This window comes from Trichophyton benhamiae, assembly GCF_000151125.1.
Source record: "Trichophyton benhamiae CBS 112371 chromosome Unknown contig01989.5, whole genome shotgun sequence".
In the NCBI taxonomy this organism is placed as follows: Eukaryota; Fungi; Ascomycota; class Eurotiomycetes; order Onygenales; family Arthrodermataceae; genus Trichophyton; species Trichophyton benhamiae.
The window spans coordinates 1083574-1107414 of record NW_003315112.1 but is presented as its reverse complement, the minus strand read 5'-3'; the positions used below and the strand labels follow the sequence as shown (position 1 = coordinate 1107414).

The 23841-nt window shown below is 53.0% G+C and overlaps 9 protein-coding genes across 9 annotated transcripts; 8 read left to right on the top strand and 1 right to left on the bottom strand.

The window, feature by feature from the left end:
* Positions 1-1896: 1896 nt before the first annotated feature.
* ARB_05102 (uncharacterized protein) lies at positions 1897-5439 on the top strand (the record flags this gene model as incomplete). Its single annotated transcript, XM_003016763.1, has 2 exons — positions 1897-2036; positions 2166-5439. The coding sequence occupies 2 exons, from the start codon at positions 1897-1899 to the stop codon at positions 5437-5439; spliced, it is 3414 nt and encodes a 1137-aa protein (XP_003016809.1).
* Positions 5440-6984: 1545 nt separating this feature from the next.
* On the top strand, positions 6985-8766 carry ARB_05101 (transcriptional regulator PacG/VIB-1; the record flags this gene model as incomplete). Its single annotated transcript, XM_003016762.1, has 1 exon — positions 6985-8766. One exon carries the CDS (start codon positions 6985-6987, stop codon positions 8764-8766), a length of 1782 nt encoding a protein of 593 aa, XP_003016808.1.
* Positions 8767-9457: 691 nt separating this feature from the next.
* Positions 9458-11203, top strand: ARB_05100 (uncharacterized protein; the record flags this gene model as incomplete). The annotated part of the gene is made up of 1 exon (XM_003016761.1): positions 9458-11203. One exon carries the CDS (start codon positions 9458-9460, stop codon positions 11201-11203), a length of 1746 nt encoding a protein of 581 aa, XP_003016807.1.
* A 2213-nt stretch (positions 11204-13416) lies between these two features.
* On the top strand, positions 13417-15130 carry ARB_05099 (uncharacterized protein; the record flags this gene model as incomplete). The annotated part of the gene is made up of 2 exons (XM_003016760.1): positions 13417-13690; positions 13758-15130. The coding sequence occupies 2 exons, from the start codon at positions 13417-13419 to the stop codon at positions 15128-15130; spliced, it is 1647 nt and encodes a 548-aa protein (XP_003016806.1).
* A 134-nt stretch (positions 15131-15264) lies between these two features.
* ARB_05098 (uncharacterized protein) lies at positions 15265-16696 on the top strand (the record flags this gene model as incomplete). Its single annotated transcript, XM_003016759.1, has 3 exons — positions 15265-15887; positions 16028-16350; positions 16461-16696. 3 exons carry the CDS (start codon positions 15265-15267, stop codon positions 16694-16696), a joined length of 1182 nt encoding a protein of 393 aa, XP_003016805.1.
* A 1625-nt stretch (positions 16697-18321) lies between these two features.
* Positions 18322-20544, top strand: ARB_05097 (uncharacterized protein; the record flags this gene model as incomplete). The annotated part of the gene is made up of 1 exon (XM_003016758.1): positions 18322-20544. The coding sequence occupies one exon, from the start codon at positions 18322-18324 to the stop codon at positions 20542-20544; it is 2223 nt and encodes a 740-aa protein (XP_003016804.1).
* Positions 20545-21428: 884 nt separating this feature from the next.
* ARB_05096 (uncharacterized protein) lies at positions 21429-22358 on the top strand (the record flags this gene model as incomplete). The annotated part of the gene is made up of 2 exons (XM_003016757.1): positions 21429-21512; positions 21567-22358. 2 exons carry the CDS (start codon positions 21429-21431, stop codon positions 22356-22358), a joined length of 876 nt encoding a protein of 291 aa, XP_003016803.1.
* A 128-nt stretch (positions 22359-22486) lies between these two features.
* ARB_05095 (uncharacterized protein) lies at positions 22487-22822 on the top strand (the record flags this gene model as incomplete). Its single annotated transcript, XM_003016756.1, has 1 exon — positions 22487-22822. One exon carries the CDS (start codon positions 22487-22489, stop codon positions 22820-22822), a length of 336 nt encoding a protein of 111 aa, XP_003016802.1.
* A 125-nt stretch (positions 22823-22947) lies between these two features.
* ARB_05094 (uncharacterized protein) lies at positions 22948-23841 on the bottom strand (the record flags this gene model as incomplete). The annotated part of the gene is made up of 2 exons (XM_003016755.1): positions 22948-23414; positions 23556-23841. The coding sequence occupies 2 exons, from the start codon at positions 23839-23841 to the stop codon at positions 22948-22950; spliced, it is 753 nt and encodes a 250-aa protein (XP_003016801.1).

The following is a 23841-nucleotide window of genomic DNA, read 5'->3' as shown; positions in this document are numbered from 1 at the left end:
TTTTTGAAGGATATCTGGCCAGCTTTGTACCGCTGGACTAGGATCCTATATACGATCTCGGGACTGCTTCCAGTCGGCAACCCAAGCACAAACGGCCTGGCAGTCGATGGTGCGAACGCATTGATGCGGCCTATGATGAATATATTAGAGAGGTTCCTGCCAAGAAGAGTAGGAAGAATTGGCAGAGGACAACATACTGACGATGTAGTCTGCTATGTATTCAGACACAGCCACCGGGTCCTTTCTGATGATCACTCTCCTAGTTGCCGTCAGTATATAGCACCCAGCGAATAATCAGGGGGTGAAACCCACATATTGACTCGACTAGACTCTTTCAGCTGAAAAAAAGGAGTCTATGGTAGAGGTTGGGCTTGAAGGAGAGGATATCGGCCAGAACGAAGCAGCGATGAGTGCTCATATAAGTTTTACCAATTTGACCACAACCCAACGTCATCCCTCCGGAGCCAGCATTTCTCGGTCCTGGATCATAGTTTGCTTTGCACTGTAACCTGAACCAAAGGTAACATCTTTCCTGAGCGCGTGATGCTACGCCGTATACATTGACAACTCAAATGTATACTCCAGAGGAGACTCATGCTGCGTTTTCTATCGGGCGGGGGATCAAGGTTGGTGCCTTGACCCCGACTCCAGACTTCTCTGGACCACTCTCCATATCACCGGCGATCTGCTTTTCTTGCCATCACCATACTGTTGTCATCGTTGCTGCAGTCATCCTGCAAGTTTATGCATCTCGAAGTATCAAGTCGAGGCCGACGAAGTAGATGAACTGCGGTAAGTTAGAGCTAGTATCGGCTGTATCGGGGCGGTATCCAAGATTACACCGTAATGTAAATACGCGGGGCTTACACTGCAACGTCGCATTTATCGAGTCGATGAGTCAAAGAGTGTTGAAGACTTCCCGTTGTTGTACTTGACTGTCTGTGCCATCGGTAATGTTGGCCGTGACTGTTGATCTCTAGAAGGAAGAAGTTCGACGTTTGAAGTTGAAGTTGATGCAGAAGAAGAAGCAGGAGAGACGAAAGAGGAAATCTTAGTCAGAACTTAGTAATAATCTTAGTCATACATTACTCATCTTATTATTATTACTCATCTTATCATTTAGTCATCTGCTTAATCAGCCTTACTAATCTTTTACTAAGCAACCTTCTTTGAGCTTCTCTTCTTGCTTTTGTCGCTTTCTCGACTTCAACTCCAGCTTTTGCTGTTATTCTATGCGACTTGTAGCCTCATTTTGCGGCTAAAAAGGCGGCCTCGACGCGCTTACGTGCATGCTGGACGCCGTCGACCTGCACTGCGACCGTGACAGCCGACCAGGGCCTGTGACAGGTCTCCCCCGAGGGTTGCGTTGGGCTCCCCTGGTCGCCAGCTCCGTCCGGCCCCCGAGTTACCTAGTTACCCACTCCCGCCGTCTCACTCGCCCGTCCCATCGATCGATCGATCGCACCGTCTCTCCAGGGCGCCAGACACGCGCGGACGATACACACACAAGCTCGCTGCAATTGATATACACACGCTACGACGCACAGTCGCATCGCTGGTGGCGTGGGGGGAGAGGCACGGGATGCCTGGCCTGCCATGGCGGCCAGAGCAGACATGGCAGCCCCTGAGTGGGATGCAAACCTCAGGTTCGTTCGACGGCCCTTGCTTTGTACCTTTTTGCTTTGGCCTGGTTGCGCTTTGGGCTGTTGGGAGCTTTATACCGGCTTGTGCCTGCCATTGCTACGGTGCTACGGGCTGGCTCAAAAAGCTTTCCAGCTATGTCCTTCCAAACCAGAGCATATTCAACTGCGTGCGCCGTCGAATGCGCCGTGGATGCGACGAACACACTACAGAGAGGGGTACATTGGCTGACTTGAAGCTTCCGGCATCATCACGATGCTGCTGGATATCGGATACAGGCAAATGGGACAGCTTTTTGTCATGGGATTCGATGGTACCACCGTCGACCCCCAGATCCGCTCGCTGATTGAAGACTACCATCTCGGAGCCATCTTACTGTCAGCCAAGAACCTGAAGTGTACAATCATCCCTTCTCTCGAGATTTGATTTACTTTTTTCTTTTCTTTGCCCACATTCTCATTTACTCCCGTTACTTCCGCATAACTTTTTTGCGCTCCCATTACAACCGTCGTATAATAAATTAGCTACCTTGCTGTAAGGTACAAAACAAAAACTAACTCCCGGATAGCCGCAGATGAAACGGCAAAGCTCGTTCTGGAGCTTCAGACTATCGCCCGGCAGGCCGGCCATCAGTTGCCGCTACTCATCGGACTGGACCAGGAGAACGGCGGCGTCAACAGTCTGTTCGATGATACGTATATACGCCAGTTCCCCAGCGCCATGGGGGTCGCGGCCACGGGCTCGACAAAGCTAGCTAGAGAGGTAGCTAAGGCGACGGCACAGGAACTTCGAGCTGTTGGGGTAAACTGGATCCTGGGACCGGTGCTGGACGTGCTGACAGATGGCAAAAACCAACCGCTGGGAGTGCGCAGCGTAGGAGACGATCCGCAAGAAGTTGCTACGTACGGAGTTGAGTCGATGAAAGGGTATCAAGATGGAGGAGTAGCTACGTGTGGGAAGCATTTCCCCTCATATGGGAATTTGGAGGTGATGGTATCGCAGTCGGATGTCCCAGTCATCACAGACACGGTTGATCAGCTCCGGCTCAGCGCACTTATCCCCTTCCGCAGCGCAATCTCTCAAGGGCTGGACTCGATGATTGTGGGCGGCTGTTCGATGATATCTCAGGGGATGAACGTGATGCATGCCTGTCTGTCTGAAGAGGTTATTGAGGACCTACTACGGTCCGATCTAGGTTTTCAGGGGGTGGTGGTCTCCGACTGTTTAGAGATGGAAGCATTGAGCAGCAATATTGGCGTTGGAGGCGGGACGGTTATGGCCCTCAAGGCCGGATGTGATTTGGTGCTGCTGTGCAGGTCGTTTACGGTGCAGCAGGAGGCCATCAGCGGGCTGAGGCTGGGAGTCGAGAACGGGATGATAAGCAAGGAGAGGATACGGCAGTCCCTGGCCAGGGTATCCGCGATGAAAGCCAGGAGAACGAACTGGGAACAGGCCTTGAACCCGCCGGGAATCAGCCTGCTATCGAGACTACGGCCTTCGCATACAAACCTATCAATGCAAGCATACAACAGCTCGATAACGGTGGTCAGGGATAGGGGCAACCTCCTACCGTTGTCCAGCATACTCGAACCGGATGAAGAACTGCTACTCCTAACACCGTTGGTCAAGCCTTTACCGGCGTCTGCGGCGGCAGCAACAGCGGCAGCAACAGCAGCGGCAGCAGGGCATGCTGGTGGTGAGCGCAGCCGAGAGTCGACAAACTCGATCGACGCCTCCTCGAGCTCGATGTCGTCCAATATGAAGAGTGGTGAGGCCGTGTTTCGCGAACTGGGACGGTCCCTGGCCCGACGGAGGAACGGAAGGGTTCTTCACACATCGTACAGTGCCAGCGGCGTTCGACCTATCCACGAGAACCTGATTAACCGGGCCAGTGCGGTGATCATAGTTACTGCAGACTCGAACCGGAACCTATACCAGCACGGCTTCACCAAGCACGTCTCACTCATCTGCAACAGCAGCTGCATGAACAACAGTACCAGCAATAACAGCACACACAACAACAGTGCGAGACGGAACTCAGCGGGCTACCAGCGACCCAAGGCGGTCGTGGTGGTAGCAGTGAGCTCGCCGTACGACTTTGCCAAAGACCCGACGATCGGGACGTATGTGTGTACCTACGACTTTACAGATGCAGCTCTACAGGCGCTGGTGAGGGTGCTTTATGGGGAGGTATCACCTACCGGACGGATGCCGGGGACGCTGAGCAAGAGCACGGCACGACGAACGAGCCAGCCCCGGCAGCAATGGCTGGTCGAGACATGGAACGAGGAGCGAGACTCTGCAGCGCTGGACACCCTGCTGACGTCGATACGAGAGAGCGAGAGCGGTATTAATAGTAGTACGGGCAGCAACACGCACAACAACGAGATGGGGCCCAGCAGCAGCAGCATCGACAGCAGCAGCACGAGCAGCACCAGCAGCATCCTGGCAAACGTGAGAGCGGATACCTTCCTGCTGAAGAGTGCGGATGTGCAGGAATGCCACCTGGTGGTGCGCAACAGCAGCACGCACGCGATCAACGGCTTCTGCGCAACGTACTTCTTCCGCTCGACGGGGACCGGGGTGATAGGCGCGATACTAGTCGATCCAGCGCGGCGCCGCTTGGGCATCGGCAGCTCACTCCACAGTCGAGCGATCCAAACACTCAGGCAACACCCGGACATCAAGCAGCTGCAGCTGGGATCTCGCCTGCCCGGGGTCTACCTTGGCATTCCCAGGACTGACCCGGTCGAGCGGAGGAGGCTTCGGCGCTGGTTTGCCAAATTGGGATGGTCGATGGCGCTCTCGCGGCCGCTGTGCTCGATGGTGCTGCGGGACGTGCAGAGCTGGGTGCAGCCAGACGGGCTGAAGGGCGGGAGCAGGAGCGGGAGCAGCAGGAGCAGCAGCAGCGTCATTGGCGGCGGCGAGGTAGAGTATGACCTTGTGTTTGGCGAGGAGTACACAGATGCGGTGATCGAGCATGTGCGGACGAGCTCCAGGCAGGGGGTGGCGGAGGTGTACCGGACAGCGCTGGCTGGAGGGCCACACTGCGGCATCATACGGGCGAAGAAAGCTGGGGAAACAAGCATAACCTCTGGTGCTGCTCCTGCTCCTGCTAATGCTAATGCAAACGGGAATGCTGCGTCTGCCAATAATAATAATGATGTCGTCAACGCAGGTTCCGAAGAAGATGGAGACGGGGAGATGATGATTGACGGGCTGCAGCTGGGCCTGGAGGCGGACGACCAACTCCACGACCAACTCCATGGTCATGGCCACGGCCACGGCCACGGCCACAGCAATGAGACGCTGGTGGGCAGCGTGGTGGTGTACAATGCGCGGTCGTCGCTGGCTCGACTGGTGCCGGCGGTCAGGGAGGCTCGAGTGCGTGCTGGCGGCATCTCGTCGCCAGTGATATCTCCGTCTGTCGGAGAATATGCCATGCTGGTCCAAGGGCTGATCGTGCTGGGCATCAAGGAGATCCGCAAGCAGGGCGGCAACACAGTGATCCTCGACTGCGTGAGTTACCCTCTTTTTACTTCTTCTTCTTCTTCTTCTTCTTCAACCCGCTTTGACTTGTATTCTTTCATTATATTATTCTTGTATCTCGATCTGCCTTGTCGACTCCATCGCATCCCTGTTCCGTCGAATCAGGGTGCGTCAGAGTACGAGGACGACCCGGTCTGGCTACAAGGATACTTCTTTCTAGCCCGCGCTATACTTAGCACTCTCTGCACTTCTTGCACTTCTTGCACCGCTTGGCCAGTAGCCTGGCGTCTGATTACTGATGATGATTAAAGCCATGGCTTCTTGACTGACGAAAGTAACTTGCACTACTTTTTAGGTTGACGGCGATGGCAACTCTGACAGCCTGACGGCGATGGGCTTCTCTGTGCTACACAGCTTCGAGGAACTGACCTGTGACGCCGCCGCCTGGGGACGCTGACCTTTTACTTACCTCGGCCAGTCGCTTCCCTGTTTCCTTGCTTGTTTGTTAGCATCACCAAGGGAGTTCTTCTCTGTTCTTCTTCTTTTTTTTTTTATTACTATTATTATTTTTCTTTTTTGGCGTTTACTATTATTTTACTTATACAACACTGCAAAAGGGGGAGACGGCGAGCTCCGCATATCGACCACCCATTCCACCATATACTTGAGGACTTAAGTACTTACTTTGAATGCCTGCAGCTATTCACCTGCTTGATCGAGTTTAGCCGGCAGCGGGGATTTTCGACCTCGACGCTTCTGGCTCTGCTGCTCTCTCGAGCCGACGGCCCCTGACCGGCGAGGGCTATAAGAGGAGGCTGCTAAGATGGAGAAAAGGGACTAGGGAAAGCTTCTAGAAGAGCCAGGCGGGCGGGCGAGAGGATGGCAGATGAAAAAGAGAGCCAGCCGGTCAGTCCGATCAGACTAGCGAGCGAGTCCAGCGAGTCCAGCTGTCGAGAGCAGGGTTGGCCGCTGGGGATCGTAGGGGATCGGTAGGGGGGGGGGGGGGGGGAGGGAGGCCGATGATGATATATGTTATGGATGTATGTATGGATGGTATATATGTATATGTATATGTATGTGAGTGATGGCCGGGATGCGACATGGCTATCCACCACCACGGACCTGGCTCTCCAGCTGCTCCACGCATCTATCTCAGCGTCTTTCTCTCTATCTCGCGCTATCTCGTCCGTCCTTTTTCTGCGTCCCTCTTTTTCAAGTGTGTATCTTCGAGTCGCATCGCCGTAAACGAGGCTAAGTTAGTCGAAGAGTTAAAGCCCTTAGCTGGAGGCTAAGCAAGTTTAGGCCGGAAGATCTCCTTTTTCTTCTTCCTGCGCTTTACCCCAGATAACAACGAGGACGACGAGACGGCCGTGACAAGAGAAGACGACGAGGACGACGACGACGACGACACGATAGAGATTAAGACGGAGGCCAGGACGACGACGAGGACGACGAAGAAGACGAAGATCCGGCTGGAATAGTTAGTGACAGGGAGAGCTCGCTTATCCTGGCTGGCCTCCGCCTCGGCCGCCACTCTTCTACACTGCGACAGACGGCGCACAGGACTATATAAGACGAACAGACGGAGAGAGGATAGACGAAAAGAAAAATGGCCATATATGGACGGCTACGATGCGATGGCGCTGCCGTACATGGGCTCGCCGATGCCCGCGATCTCGCACGGCGACTTCATGGCCCCGATGGCGCCCATGGAGATGCCGCAGCCCTCGCCCTACGACGAGACGTTCCCTAGGTATTTACTTCTATCTGTCTATTGCGATGTCTATGTCTATGTCGGTGTAGTGGTCTAATGTGTGTAGTGCGGACGAGATGAGCTACTCGCAGCAGCCGATGATGCGGCGGTTCTCGAGCAGCCAGTTCGAGGAGCCCTTCCCTGAGATCGCAGACATGATTCCCGCGACGCTCTTTGATGTCGACATGCAGCAGCAGCAGCAGCATCAGCAGCAGCATCAGGTACCGCATCAGCAGCAGATACAACCGCCGCATCAGCATATACAGCAGCAGCAGCAGCAGCAGCATCAACAACAACAACAACTTCAACCACAACAACAACAAGGACAAGGACAAGGGACGGAGGAGGACTCGATAGACCACGGCCACAAGCTGCTGTCCTTCTCGGTGCCGGCCTACAACTTTACTCTACTGGACTACTCGCTACGACGGACCTCGCTGAACATGACGGCGCAGCTACACGGGATGTTCTTCCTGGCCGAGTCGAGCTGGTCGGCCTCTCCCGGCGGCGACACACCGGTGGCCGTCAACACAGGCGCACCCGCAGTAGGAATGGGCATGGGAGTGGGCGTGGGCGTGGGCGTGGGAGTAGGAGTAGGCGTTGGGCCGGCCGAGCTGACCTGCTACCGGCGGAATCTGTTCCAGATCACAGGCTCGGTGACGCTGCCGCGGACACTCCGGTATATCATGACGGAGCAGGGCGACCGCATACCCATCCTGGCGCAGGAGCTGACGGTCTCTGCCACGGAGTCGGTGGAAGGCAACCCGGTCAAAATCATCTCGGTGCCATGGAAGACTCCGGCGGGTGGTTCTTCTTCCGCCAATGCATCGGGGAGTGCTGCTGGCGGTGGCAGTGGCGGCGGTAGTGCTGGTAGTGCTGGTGGTGGTGCTGGCGGTGGAGGAATGGTGGAAGACAAGACGGAAAAGGAGCCTGCGCCGGTCGTGCTGGACACCATGGGCGGCCAGGACGCAGACGCGGACTTTGCTACCTTCTCGATCGCGTGGAAGCGGCTGCAGTTCCGGATAGCAACCGCCAACAACGGGCGGCGGCGGGAGCTGCAGCAGCATTTCGTGCTGAGGCTGAAGATCGTGGCGACGCTGTCGACGGGGGCGAAGATCTCGATATGCGAGAGCCAGTCGGGCCCGATCATCGTGCGAGGCCGCAGTCCGCGCAACTTCCAGTCCAGAAAGGATGTGCCCCTGAGCGGCAGCGCGGCGGCCTCGAGGAAGAACACGCAGGCCGCAGCTCTGGCCAGGGCCAACGCAGGAGGTCCTCCAGCCAATCCCGCCGGCAGTGTACCAGCAGGCGGCGGGAAGAGAAACTCGCCGGTCAAGACGGAGGAGAGGGCGGCAGCTGCTGTTATATCTGATCCCTCAGCAGCGGCGGCGGCGGCGGAGGAGGAGGAGGAGGAGGAGAGCCGGTCGAGCAAGCGACGGCGGATGAGCTCCGGGATCCCGCCCATCACGCTGACCTTCAACGACGAGGAGGCCAGCTCGCCGCACTCGCTCCCTATCCCCGAGCTGGAGCAGCAGCTGGAGCAGCCCGGGCGGAAGAGATCTACATCCCATTACGACGGTTCCTTGAATCATCATCACCAACACCACCCCCTGAATCAACATCAACATCAACACCAACATCAACACCAACATCAACCCCAAAGTAACCACCACCAGAACCACCACCAGAACCACCAGCTGCCGGCTATCATGGGCGAGGCGGAGGACAGGGCCGACGTGCTGTACGAGTACTTCCCGCTGGCGCTGGAGGAGTGGCAGGCGCCCGTGGACGCCGTCTACCGGCCGCACGTCGTGCACCACACCGCGCTGGCCGGCGATGCAAAGGCGCTGGCCGCCCGCCGGAGCAAAGTCTACTTTGAATCATAGCATTGGCCCCGTCTTTCTCTTATTTTCCTCTTCTTCTTCGCTTCTCTTCTGTACATATCAAATAACTAGCTAATATCGATCTCTGTTCTCTCTGCCTGCCACCCCCTGAAAGCCGCCCGCTGCGACACTAGGCAACACTAACGCTGCGACTGCGACTCTGGCTCGCCCATGTTACATCCTTACTAAGGCCAACCTTGCAATGCTACTCGCCTGCGTCTATGGAGCTGCCGTGCGAGGTTAATCATGGCTGCTGCTGTGCTCTTAGTAGTATGTATGGTGTGTATGTATGTCTATGTGCTGGGGGGTGATGTTGTATGTCTCTCGCAACGCCCGCATCGCAGCTCTCGATGTCACCCTGCGGCCTCCACTCTCGTTGCTTTTCGTCTGCGCTGTCCTTTTGCTCTTGTTTTACGATTCTTCTTCCTGCTGCTTCGTCTTGTCGTCTGCTTATTATTTTATCGCCGTCTCTGCCGTCCTTGCTGGCGTCTTCGTCTTTCACCATGAGCGCGGCCAGTTACACCCGCTCGTCCCCTGCACCACCGCATAGCACAGCATAGCACACAGCATAGCCTGCTATATAGATACCATCGTCTTCGTCTTCTTCACCACTCTTCCCCGGTCTATCGCAGCTTGTTCTCGTCTATCCTCAGCCTGTCCAGCCTGCAGTATCAAAAAAAAAAAAAAAAAAAAAATGGGCAAAGGCACCCTCGAGCAGGTCGCCCTGCGCCTCCGCCAGCTCTTCGACAGCTTGCTCTCCGTCCTGCAGCGCCTCCTCCGCCTCTCCCAGAAGCAAAAGACGACAGCGACGACAGCGACGACACCCTCAAAGACACCCTCAAAGACATGCGAGAAACGGCCGTCGTCCCTGCGGTGCAGACGCTCCCTCGATGACCTCGCCGCCGACGTCCAGCGCCAGTTCACCTCCCACCTGTCGACCGCCCGCCTCGCCGCCATGGCCGCCGGCATCCGCCTGCAGCTCGACCGCTGTGCAAAGTCCTCGCCCGTCTGCATGCTGCCCTCCTTCAACCATGCCTTACCCTCCGGCTGCGAGCGCGGGACCTTCCTGGCCCTCGACGTCGGGGGCTCGACCTTCAGAGTCGCCCTCGTCGAGCTCGCCGGCCACGGCGCCATGCACATCCGCCGCATCGCCTCCTCCGCCATCGACGAGCCCGTCAAGCTGCTCGAGGGCCGGGCCTTCTTCGACTGGATCGCCCTGCGCATCCTCGACATGCTGCGGGCCGGCGACGAGGGCTACGGGCGGGACTCTTCCTCGCCGCTGCCCATGGGCCTCTCCTGGTCGTTCCCCATCGACCAGACCTCCATCCGCTCTGGCCTCGTGCTCAGCATGGGCAAGGGCTTCCTCTGCTCCAACGGCACCGTCGGCGAGGACCTGGGCGACCTGATCATGGCCGCGTGCCGGAAACACCAGCTCAACGTCCGCATCGAGGCCATCGTCAACGACAGCTCGGCCACCTTGCTCTCGCGCGCCTACATCGACCCGTCCACCCGCATGTCCCTCATCCTCGGCACCGGCACAAACGTCGCCATCCACTACCCGACCCGGGCCATTGGGCGCGAGAAGTTCGGCGACAGGCCCGCGGCCTGGTTCGATAAGGCCAGCCATGTCATCATCAACACCGAGATGAGCATGTTTGGCGGCGGCGGCGTGCTGCCCATGACTCGCTGGGACGACGACCTCAACCGCGCCCACATCAAGCCCGACTACCAGCCCCTCGAGTACCTGGTCACCGGCCGGTACATCGGCGAGATCGTGCGTCTCATCGTCGTCGAGGCCGTGGCCGTCGCGGGCCTGTTTGCGGGTGAACTGCCGGCATCCTTACGTCTGCCGTACTCCCTCGACACAGCCATCGTGGCCTGCATCGAGGCAGACACTTCGTCCACCCTCGACAAGTCGGCAGCCATGTTGACCGCCAGCCATGCATTTGCCGTGGCCCCCTCGACGGCAGACATGCAGTTTCTGCAGACTGTCTGCAAGTGCGTCTCCAGACGAGGGGCCGCATACCTCGCCACGGCCATATACTCCCTCTGGCGTCTAAGCAACGAGAGCGAGTCCCCTGCCTCCTCCTCGCCCGAACACACCCGAGACGACCTCCTGCTCACCAAGGGCCTCAGCACAACAGCTGACCTCGAGATCGGCCAAGCAGTCACCATTGCCTGTGACGGGACAGTCATCAACAAGTACCCGGGCTTCCGAAGTACCTGCCAGGCCTACCTCAACAGCCTCACTTCCCACGCCAACTCCAACTCCAACTCCAGCTCCAACTCCACTGCCGATTCTGCAGATTCAGGTTCAGACAGCGCCACTGAGACCGAGTCAGACAAGCCGATGATATCCCTTGACCCTGCGCCAGAGAGCGGCATCTTTGGCGCCGCCGTGGCAGTGGCCGTTGCTCTCCCCTCGTCACCTTCTTCCTAGACATCTCTCTCTCTCTCTCTATCTACAATCCTTCCACAACCCTTCTACGACCGGTCCTTCACCATCTCACTCCTTGATGACCCATACATACATTACATACATACCATCCTTTGCTTTCCTTGGCGCGGAGTTCAGTCTTCTCGAGTCTTCCAGCAGGCGGCGTTTGACTTTATTTTTTTTTCTTCTTTCTCACTCTCTTTCCATTCGCGGCGGACAGGGTCTTTTTCAAATTCATAGTATCGTTTATTCATCATGTTCATATATCTGTTAACTGTCTAGTAAGTACGTATTACAGTGCCTAGGTGCAGGGCACGGGTCGAGGCATGCATGCATGCGAATGTTAAATAGCCAAAACGAATCTATGTCATCACCATCTCTCTCTCTCTCTCTTTCTCTTTACTTTCTTTCTCTCTTATGACTTTCTACTTTCTATTTACTATAACTCGATGTTGATATTGTTTACCTCGGCTCGCGGCTATGAATCGCGTGTCCACTTTCCAAAGCTAACTGGCGCTCACGTGAGATAAGCGCGCGGCAGACATCAAGCTTGCTGGCCGATCGAGAATTCCCAATAAACTCCTTGCTCTTCCTGTTACCTACCAACACTGCCCTGCAGCTCTACAACAATCACACCTAGAGACATGTTTGGGTGCGTTGGATTCCTCTCGCCGGCGGGCTGCAAGGTCGAAATGCAAAAAGGGGTTCACCTTCGGTGGGTCGGGTATATTCATGTCACGTTACTCGGAGTTATTACGGACCAATCAGAGCTCTGTCAATAGCTTGCTCCATCCCGAAATGACGATATAACCATTAGTTATTCCTTGGTTTGGATCCTCCCTGAGGAGTCTCGATTATATCTTAAATTGCCTTCCTCTGAACCCAGGAACCACAGTAGCCCCTTGTCTTGCGCTGAGATATGGAGCCTTGCAACCCTGCCATGTATCTTAGACATGAGAGACGGACAAGCTCAGTGGTGCGAGATACACCGTAGCCAGCAAAGCAAGCAGCGATAAAACTCCCAGCCCTTCTTTTTTTTTTTTTTTTGCTCGCCTCACGGATAATTACCGGGCTGTTCCTGGTTATCAGGTATCCCTCAGGAGTATACTCCGTAGACAGGCTCTATCTGATTGACCCTATATCCTGGATATACGTAGACTGTCATCGGACGCATATAAGGAGATGTATCTGTATCTGTTAACTGGCCCGGTCGCTCCGCATACTGCATGCTACCTGGCCCATATCGCAACGGCCAAAGCCGAGAGCGGTGACCGCTGGAAATGGACATTCATCCGTGCGGGAAACCAGAAAAAGAGCACCTCTGACGACGTCCATTTCCCATATAAGCCCTGAAACGGGGTGTAGATCGCTCCTACACAGTAAGAAAGAGTATGCAGGATCCAGTGCGCCTCATGCGAGTTTAAGCACTGCCATGGAGGTTACTTGCTCCATACTCAGTGCCTGGCGAATCACGAACACCATCGACCAATCTCTCGGAGAAAGATGTCCATCATTCCGCGTCGTGGTGAAATCATCCTCTGGTGACCATGTCGTGATGTCGGTGTCGGTATCGGTGTCGGAGCCGATCTGCCATCGCACAGCTGTAGCTGCTATCTTCTCTCCTCCCACCACTCCGTATGACCGTGCCCAACTGGCGTACGTGGCTGTCTTGTACCGGGCTTGTCCAGCGAATTGAGATGCTCGTTAAATAGACGGACATGCCGGGCGAATTTGGCAGGTTGATCAGCGAGTTATGCCTGGTTGTGCAGCGAGTTTGTGCCAGGACGAGCAGACACCGCGGGACAAGACGGCCTGCTTGTTGCTCCGTGTCTTTCAGCTCTTGTACCGCTTCCTCGTTTTTCAGCCAGCCTATCGTGTTCCATGTGAAGTCCAACCGACAGCCGAGAGACTTTTGTGGAGTGGAAAGTAAAGAAGACGCAGAGAAATGCCGTGGCCTTGTTGAACTTTGGGGGAATCGGCGGGGATGAGCTAGCTATTCTGTCTGGCCGTCTCTATATACCGCAACGCCCGCTCGTCTGGAGCCTGGTTTCTCTTGTCTTGCTTGACCTTCCGAGATCTTCATCGATATCCGCCGTCTTATTTTCATATAAAATAAATTATATATATATATATTCGTCCTTTTTCCGGTGGGCGTCTCAGTTTATATATAAGTTAATATATATATATATATATATATATATATTCGAGCGATCGAGATGCTTTCTCTGTCGCTCGGCTGGTTGCTGCTCGGTAGTTTCGTCCTCTACAGGTTTGCCCTGTACATCCAGACTGCGCTCGCCCGCCGTCGTGCTGCAAAGGAGCATGGCTGCAAGGCAGCGCCAGCATATCCCGATTTCGAACCCATCTTCGGCCTGGGGCTCTTTTTCGAGGCCATCAAGAGCAACAAGCACGACACTTTCCTCGAGGACGTCCGGAAGCGCTACCTCAAGTACGGCAACACTTTCACCAGCAAGCTCACCGGCCTGCCGAGTATGTGTCATATTCGCCCTCCTCCCTCCCCTTTAGCTATAGCCGAAGAGCGCCCAAGTTCTAACAGTTGCAGTAATAACGACCTGTGAACCGGAGAACGTCAAGACAGTGCTGGCCGTAAAGTTCAACGACTACCAACTGCCGCCACGCCGCAAAGCCGGCTTCCGCGAGCTCTTCGGCAACGGAGTCTTCACCAACGATGGCAGCGACTGGGAACACTCCAGGGCGATGCTGCGTCCCAACTTCTCGCGCTCCCAGATCGCAGACCTGAATATGTTCGAGCGTCACGTCCGCGAGCTTATCGAGCTGATCCCCACCGACGGCTCGACGGTCGACCTGCAGAAGCTCTTCTTTGGTATGACACTCGACTCTGCTACCGAATTCCTCTTCGGAGAGTCCGCCAGCACTCTGTCCGGCCACCGCAGCACCGCCCCCAAAGGCGACATCTTCGGCCAATCGTTCGACTACTGCACAGGCTACATTGGGAAGCGTTTCAGGTTTGGGCTGCCGTCCAGCTGGGGGAACAAGCAGTACAGGCAGGGAGTCAAGGATGTACATGCCTTTGCGGACCATTATGTCAGGAAAGGAATCGAACGGTACAACTCGCGGGAGAAGATTGGAGACGTAGCCGATGAGTCTGGCCGATATGTCTTTTTGGACGAGCTGGTCAAGGAGACACAGGATCCGCTGGTGCTGAGGTCGGAACTTATGAACATCCTGCTTGCCGGCCGTGATACCACTGCCAGTCTGCTCAGTGTGCTATGGAACACCCTATCGAAACGCCAGGATGTCTGGGAGAAACTCCAGGCTGAGGTTCAGACACTCGACGGCCGCGCTCCCTCTTTTGAAGAGATCAAGAACATGAAGTATCTCCGCTATACCTTGAATGAGGGTGCGTTCTTCACTCCCCTCCCTTTCCCCCTTCCCCCCATCAGCTATTGGATCACCCTAACAAATGATGTAGTTCTTCGACTATACCCCGTTGTGCCAGGCAACTCCCGCAGTGCCATCCGGGACACCATTCTCCCTCGCGGCGGTGGCCCAGACGGCCAATCTCCCGTCTTCGTACCCAAGGGAACGTCGGTCATATATAGTGCATACTCCATGCATCGTCGTACCGACATCTACGGCCCGGATGCTCTCGAGTTCAAGCCTGAGCGATGGGAGACCATCCGTCCTGGCTGGGGCTATCTGCCGTTCAATGGTGGTCCCAGAATCTGCCTCGGCCGTATGTCTCTTTTCTATTCCCTACCATTTCTCCGCTCGCATACTAATAATGGCTATGTCTTAGAACAATTTGCTCTTACCGAAGCTTCCTACACTACAGTCAGAATCATGCAGACCTTCAAGAACATCGAGTCAAGAGACCCACATCCATGGACCGAGCTGCTTACCGTCACTTGTTCTAGCAAATATGGTGCTAAGGTGGCCTTGAGCTGATCGATCTTCTCTTGCATTATTGAATCTGGGACAGGCGTATATATTTGCTGGTGCTTTTTAAAAACGGGTGGCAGGCTGCTGCGGTTTTCGTTATTAATTATCAATTTGTACATAGCTTGACGACTATACTTACCATGCACATTCATCTCTTCCACTTCTCATCCACGCCCATCCATCCATCGCGTCTTGTTTGTCCTTCTTGTTGTCATCGTTACTTTTTACCTTTTATGTGTTCCCAAACTAATGCAACGAAAGTTCTAGATTATGTAAGTTTATATTACATAATCCAGAAACCTACCGGCGAAGGCGAAAAGAAATCAAATCGACTTCAGTTCAATCAACTTCAGCTCAGCAAAAACACCGCCAGACGAGGAGATACTCCCCTGCTGATACTCATCATGGATGTCGATGCGCCCCTATTCAACCCTGCGAAGAGACGGAAGTTCATGCGCCGACGAGCTGACGATACGAGACCCGAAGACGAAGTGGAAGCGAAGGCATCAACACCAACTGCGCCTGATACACCGGCATCATCGGCTCCAGATGGCGTGGAAACAGACGAGATGGGAGTCGCTGATATATTGCGACTTCGCAAGAACAAGGCCAGGAAAGGCGGCATCGAGTTCTCGACGTCTCGTTCGTCGCGGAGTGATGCTCTCGTGCCAGCTGCTGAGACCACGGCCGAAGGCCGGTTAAGTGGTATATCAGATCGGTTTGTTGGACACTCAGGCCAGAAAGTCGACGTTGATAAGCATATGTACGCAGACCTTTCACCCATGTTTTCTTTCGTCCGTCTTGTCAGCACATTACAGGTGCAACAACTAACGTGATAAGGATGGCGTTTATAGAAGCTGAGATGGCTAAACGTCGCCATGGGACGTTACCGTCGGAAAACAGCGATCCTACCAATCCTGCAGATGGCCAGAACCAGTCGCGGCAGGCGGCGGAACATACGTCTGCTGCCGACCTGCAGCTTCCACAGAGACAGCCTGCAACTCTAGGCAAATTACACGAGATAGACCTCGGACCAGACTCGAAGCTCCAGAACATTGCAAGGACAGAGGCTGCCACCAGGAACCTTGCCAAGGGTGATTCCGCGGCACCCGAAGATGAGGAAACGGTGAACAAAGGCAAACAAACTCGCAGCGGGAGGAGAAGGCGTAATAGTGAAGATATAATGCGAGATCGGCTCGTAGAAGAAGTTTTGCGCGAAAGTAAACGTAAGTTTTGTCACCTTGGTTTTACTTCCTTTTTTCCAGTGCGGCGTTCGCCTTTGCCCATCCTGCACACTAGCTGGAGGGTATTATGCTAACATTACTGGGTTGATCAGTCGATGTCTATGAAGAGCCCCAGAGCCACGCAGATGAGGACGATCAGGCCGCAGATGATCGAATAGCAGATCAGTTCCGTAGAGATTTCCTTGACGCCATTCACTCGAGAAGACGCGGAGCCCGTACCCGGAACACTAAAACTTCCAAGGCAGACGCACCACGTGGACCGAAACTCGGGGGAAGTCGTAGTGCCAGAGCAGCCATGCGAGAGCAGCAGAACAAGGCTCAGAAGTAGCTTGCTGGCTTGCGTTCTCCGAAATATATTGCTCCCCGGACAAAACGAGGTGACATGGAAGAGACGAGGGGAGGAGTGGACTCTCTATCAACGAAGCCAGCAGCATGTACTACAACCCTGCTCTATCGGAGTGCCCAAGATGTCCGAATAAATGTATGTACGGAGTATTCCAGACTTGATTAAAAATGGAGTCCCCATGCCCCATTCTGGTCCTCGAATTCATAAACTCCTGGAGATAACTGGAGATGCAATTTTCTACACGTCAACTTTTCCAAGCCCTTATCTATGCGGGACAGGCAGCAGAGGGCGGCTTGACACCCTTAACTAAAGGCTATTGGAGTTATTTATGGTATGCCACGAAGGCATACTCCGGAAAAGAGCTCCTTTTTGAAGCGAACAAACGACTCGAAAGAACGCCAGCCGACTCGTTCTTTTCAGCCTTCAACAGTTCAACCAAGAGTCCAGGCCAGAACCGTCTTGGCCGTGGCTGTGGCTTATGGTCTAGCTTCCCGCCTGCCCTACGGTGGATCAGACCCGCCAATTGCCCAGGGGTTTCCTGACGTTTCTTAATCCTTAATTCTTAAATTTGAGCCTACCCTGGCCCACTATCCTGCTCGAATGTTCTGCAGCTCGCCTTCTCTTCCTTTGCTTGCAACCCTTCTGTTCACACAGCCTTCTATGGAATGCATGGCTGAATATATGCCATGTTGGATTGAAACAGCTGCGGACCACAATCAATGAGCGACAGATAAGTCATGCTCCATACCACTAGCAGCGATGTGCTTGTGCCTCGGTGGATACGTGGCGGATGCATGACTGAAGGTCAGCGCGAAAGATGTCCCCCTTAGCTCCATAATTACGCCGTGAATGTCTTGGTTTGCCAGCGAAAGGGGAGCAACGGTGGCCTACGAGTGGCTACACCCTTGCATTGGCCCGCTAAATCTTATGGTCCGGAGAAACGACATGTTGCCATCCAGGTGCGTCGTCTCCAATCACCGGCGGCTGCTCATCTCCTCCCCCAAAGGGCCTCTGCAAAGGCACTCTTGAAACAATATCACCATACCACATACTTTTTCTTGCGACAGCAAAAAGTCCCTCCCTTGTTTATCTCCGTCTGTCCTTAACCTTCGCTTGTGTCGTCTTTGCGTTTATCGGTTTTATCTGGGCAGCCGTTTTTCTCGATATCACCAACCGCCCATCTTTTTTTTTTATCCTTCGTTTTTAGCACGGTTATGGAGAGTCGGCCAATCGCTTAGCCCCTGAGGGACGTCAATGCTGAACGGCCTTCGTCTTGCCGCCTTCCTTTCCTTCTATCATTTTCCTTTATTTCCTCATGTTCTCCGCGTGCAAGAATAGAATCAGCATTGTTCCTTTTTGACCGTCTTTTGCATCGTACTATGCGGGTTGACCCTGCTAGTCATACTGTCTTTTAGCAAACGCATTTCCGTCGTTCTCTTGCATTTCCGTACCTTTCTCGACTCTCGTTTTTTTATCCGCTTTGAATTTCACATACGCATATCTTGTCCGTCGCTCGGTTACAGTCTCCCTCCAAAGAAAGTGGCCTGTCAGGCCCGGTCACTACCCCTTTCGGAAGCCCATACAACTTCGACTCGTCCTTCGGCAAAATGAAGTTCATATCCCTTACCACCGTTGCGTGGGCTTTCATGTCCCTAAACGCTGGGCTTACGCTTGCTGGAGACGTGCTCAAGAACAATGGGTTTAATTCTTGCCTTCAGAACAGTGATATCGAGATTAAGGAGCTGGATTTCATCCTTAACCGCGCAAGCAAGACAGTCACCTACAATTTCGTTGGGATGAACATCAAAACACAAAATGTCACTGCCACCATTACCATCCTTGCATACGGACAGACGTTCACACAGAATCTTGATCCATGTTCGTCAGACACGTTTATAGACCAACTTTGCCCTGGTATGTATATATTGCTTTCAACTCAATACGGGAGACACCAGCCAGGAGTACTGACGGTTACTTTAGTGCCTGCCGGCCGTTTCACTGCCAAAGGTCAGCAACCGATCTCGGAAGAGTTTGGATCCAGAATACCGAGTATTGCCTTCATGGTGCCAGATTTAGACGCCGAAGCTACACTGAAGCTGAATCAAAAAGACGACAAAAATGAACTCTCCTGCATCAAGTCAACTGTTGGCAATGGACACTCCCTAAACACCCCGATGGTATCGTACGCTGCCGCTGGGATCTCTGGTGCTGCCCTGGTCTTCTCTGGCGCTGGTGCTGTAGGCGGTACCGCTCACCCTGGAGCACCTGGCGCAAGTCCATCTTTCATTCAAGTTATGGGTGTTTTTCAGGCCATTGCATTGAACGGATTGTGTAGTGTGGATTATCCTCCCGTCTATAGGAGCTTTACCAAAAACTTTAGCTTCAGCCTGGGCCTTTTCCCCTGGACAAACCTACAGCAATCCATCGATAACTTTCGGAATGCGACTGGCGGAAACCTCACGGAAAACAGCGTCAACTATCTTCGGAGTCTGCAAGTACAAAAAAATGGCACAAATGGCACTGCTGAGAAGCGCTCGCTTGACCTCACATCCCGCCATGTCCAGCTCCTGGCCCGTGATATACAGGAGGAAGTCAACAACCGACTTAGCGGCATCAAAAAGGGCGTTGAAGAACTCTCTATTCCAGCGGCCAATACTTTCATGACTGTTTTACTTATCTTTGCCATTGTCATCGCTGTCATTGCCGCAGGCATATTACTAGGGAAGGTCGTGTTGGAAGTCTGGGCTCTGTACTCCACGTTCCCAGAGCGTTTGTCAAACTTCCGACAACATTACTGGGGTTTCCTTGCTAGGACCATCACCAACTTGATTCTTCTGCTTTACGGAATTTGGACTCTCTACTGCATTTTCCAGTTCACTCGTGGTGACTCGTGGGCCGCTAAAACTCTTGCTGCAGTCACCCTGGCGCTGTTCACAGGTGTTCTTGGATACTTCACTTTCCGCATCTGGTCCCTTGCCCAACGCCTCAAGAAGACGGAGGGAACTGCTTCAGCTCTGTTTGAGGACAAGGAAGCTTGGCGCAAGTACAGTCTCTTTTACGACCACTATAAGAAGGATTACTGGTGGATTTTTGTGCCTGTTATCGTGTACCTTTTTGCCCGTGGCTGCGTGATTGCTGGCGCAGATGGGCATGGCCTCGCTCAATCTGCTGGTCAGTTTGTTGTTGAAGGCCTCATGCTCATTCTTCTATTATGGACTCGTCCTTTCGAAACCAAATCTGGTCGATGGATTAATATCTCCATCCAGGTTGTCCGAGTACTTTCTGTTGCATGCATTATCGTCTTTGTTGACGAGTTTGGTATCTCGAAGACAACAAAGACTGTGACTGGTGTTGCTCTCCTTGCCGTCCAGACTAGTCTTGCGGCCATTTTGGGCATACTCATCTTGATCAACGGTATAATGACACTGTTTGGCAAAAATCCGCACGAGGAGCGTCACAAGGAGAAACGTAAGCATGCTCTCGTACTTCACTCTTACCATTCCCGTTCCCCACGGCTAACTTGTATTTTCACAGAAAATTTCGACAGAGATCTAGACAACCTAACTCCACTCGATCCTCGGGGTTCAATTCTGCTCAGGCCCAAATCCCACGGGTACATGCACGACGAAGAAGTTGGCAAGCTGAACCATATCTCCCGCTACGAGCCGTACCACGACTCACCGCCATCCAAGCCAAGGCATGGCTACAGCGAGAGCACAGACCGACTAGTCCAGCATCGAGGCGGAAGCCCCGAGAGGCCAAGGAGTGCCGGCAGCGACATATCCTTTACGAACAATACTCATCAACAGAATCGGTCTTTGCTGCATTAAGGCGTCATATTATATACATTTCCCTAAAGGTTTCCCTTTCTTCCGTGCATCTCTGCATATTTCTTTCTCTCTGGGGCAAAAATTCTCATCTTGCATACACAGCCTAGGCGCCGCCCGTCCCCAAACCAAGCCTTCCCACCGATACCTGACTCCTGACCCTTGACTCTCTTTCTCGCTTTCTCGCTACCTATCCCTCTCGTTCCTTAGCAAATAACCCAGTTCTTTCGTCCCGAGTACATAAAGTTCATGCATATCACTTTGTCTTTCTTTTGTCTAGCTTGCATCTGCGTCCTGTCATTTCTTCACCGAGGTCCCTTCCTCCTTCGCTCGTTGGAATTTTTTATTGATTCTTGATATTTTCTTGTTTTTACACTCTACGGATCTTCAAATTCTTTGTGGTGTGATTTGTTTAAGACAATGGAGTTCCCATTGGCTTTATATAAGTGATGACTGTATATCTGAAATTACATATTTGATCGGTTTCACTTGGAGATCAGCACCGGTAATTGTTGGTTCGTTTGCACTCTACGCAGCTTATACCAGATTTCCAAGCTTCGATACATATGGAGCAGCAGAGTTGCAGATGATTTGAAAAGTTGACTTTTTGGTTAGGAAGCATAGTTGTTCAATATGATAAAGTATCTCAATAGAGTAAGGCGATTAAGGTATCTAGGATTCGTCCATAAAGCTGAATCAACACCTAGACCAGTCACAGTATTCGAGTGTGTTCATTTAAATTGGTATCATCATATTGATGACGTAATTTGGCGCTGAAAAGTCGGCTGCGGCTCAACAAGCGACTTTTTGACATGCTTCATGCATTGTTAAGGGTGTCTATGCGAAGATCTAAAGATCACACAGGACGGGTGCTGTTATTCACAGCCATGGATCGGCCTGAGGCTATTGTTATGGACGTGGATGGCAATGATTCAGATTACGAATATGAGTATGATCCGTTTGAAACAGAGGTACGTGAGGTCGCGGCTTACAATCGACCGGGTGCTAACCAGAGCTACATATAGACAGCTTATATCAACCTCGAGCTATCCTCGGTTAACGGGCCCATACGACCTCCAAGAAAGCGATCATCTACTTCGACTCCAATCCACTCTCCAATTGACCCTTCCATGACACCTTCGCTTGACGGTGACGCAGGGCAAGATCACAATGACCAAGAGCAAGAGTCGCAAAGCCGAGTCCAGATAATGGACCTTCACTCCCCTAATCCGATAATTTCATATGGTAACCAGATATTCAGCTGTTCCTGGGCCGACATGATTGGGACGGAGTTGATGTTCACTCGCTCATCTGAGAGACAGCCAAACTCAACTCCTCCGCTTTGGAGAAATGAAGAGGACAGCAGCGAGCTCCTGTGCGCCAACCGAGTGAGGATCGTAGGCCAAAAGGCCAATTTAATATCCAGCTCGGGCGGTCAGAGCCAAAGCGTGTTTGGGGAGGACATGGGCGATGCATCCAGGATTGCAATGAGCAACCAGGCACGATTCCTGGCGCGGCTGGCGAAGGCGAAACATTCCAGGGGCGAAACCGATGCTGTCAGGACTGTGTTTCCGTTAAAAAAGAGCCAGATTCAGGAAGAGAAAATTGCGGGATGGAATAGGGTTGAAGCGGCTGTCGCGGAGGCTGAGAGGTTGAATAAATTGGCCCTGGAGGGTGATGGGGATGCGATGCGTGCATTGGAGCAGATGTACGCCGAGCGGAGCGGCAGCGGCCAGGTTTCCAACCAGGGTAGTCGTGGGTCTGGGGTGCAGACGGGATCTACAACGCCTACGGCTAGCGAACCTGCAGGCTCCTGAGGAGGCCTTGTTGGATTGAGAGAAATATTTCCCCGACAGTCTCATGACCGTTCGACTACGTTAGGCATTGATTTCTGTAGCCAACTACGAGCCCATTTTGGAACTTGGAAAAAGACGGTTATTTGAGGATGATTGATACAGAAAGAAAAGAAAAAAAAATCTCTCATCGGTGTCACGGATACAACATACCCAGTCAGGAGGACATGTGTTCCGGCAAACAGAGGAAGAAAAGAAGCAAGCAGACCACTGTTGTGTGGCTGAGTATTGGGTTGAAGAAGCAAAACCGACATAGGAAACAATATCTCGCTGAGAAAACAGTATGGGAAACACCTGAAGAAACCAGCTCGTTGGACAGGGATATCAAGAAGAGAAGAAAAAGAAAGAAAGAAGAAGAAAAGAAGCTGGAAGCCATCTATGAAAACAACTCCGTTCTATCCCGACCCGAATGCAAATTAAGATTATAATTGCGAAAAGAAAAAGGACGAAAAAGCAGCTGAAGATTTTGGACGTTGGCTCGTTGACCGTGTATCCGGGGCGGGACATCAGGACAGGAGTATGATTTTGTCAGGGTTATGTGGTCGGAAGGAGTCTACCTCCAGCTAGTCGAGCCGGAGGGAAAACCGACTGGAGATGGAGGCGGTGGAGGTGGGTGCTCGAAGTCATTGTTGCCGGCAGAGATGTATTTTGGCTGGCTGGAGGATGATTGCATGGCTCGCTGGATGTCGAGGCTGAGTGTTGAGACCGAGAGCTGTTTGGTGGATGGGCTAGTTGAGTCGGCACCAGTGCTCGGGAAAGGATGCATGGTATGCGGCAACGAGGAATGAGCAGACCGGGTCATGGTTGAAGCCATTGTCGATGTGTATTTTTTGGTGGTGGTCGTGGTATTGGCTGAAGATATTTGGTAGATGGAAGGGATCCTGCCCCGTTGATATTGGTTGATAGAAATGACACGTCTTGCAAATGAAGGTTCTTGACGATCAAACGAGCTGACGAATATATTGATTGATAGATTGGACTGATAGCTGTCTGGTATTGCTTGTTTCAATAGCTGGCTGGCTAGGAGAGGCTATATAACTGTGCCTTTTGAGTCCTTGTTCAACGTCAGAAAATGCGGAGAAGGAAAAGTCTGGGGAAAAGAAAGAGAAGAAGAAAAGAAGAAATTCCCAGGGAAGCGGAAGAGACAAAGCTTTTAAATACCGAAGCTGAAAGAAAGAAATAAAGCCAGGGAAAGGAAAAAATAGAGCTGCAAGGTAATAATTGCAACAATCAAAAAAAGGGGGACGGAAGAGGCAGAACCAACGATCAAGGTCCGTCGCAAGAAGCGCTTCTCTCGTTTCCTCGCAGGAGTAACCTTGGTAAGGCATCCATCAAGAAATGAAAATAAAAATAAAAAAAAAAAAATAAAAATAAAAAAACCAAGAGAGCGAAAGAGAAGAGGGAAAAAAAAGGAAAAAGATGAAACACGGCAGGCTGCTCCGTCCAT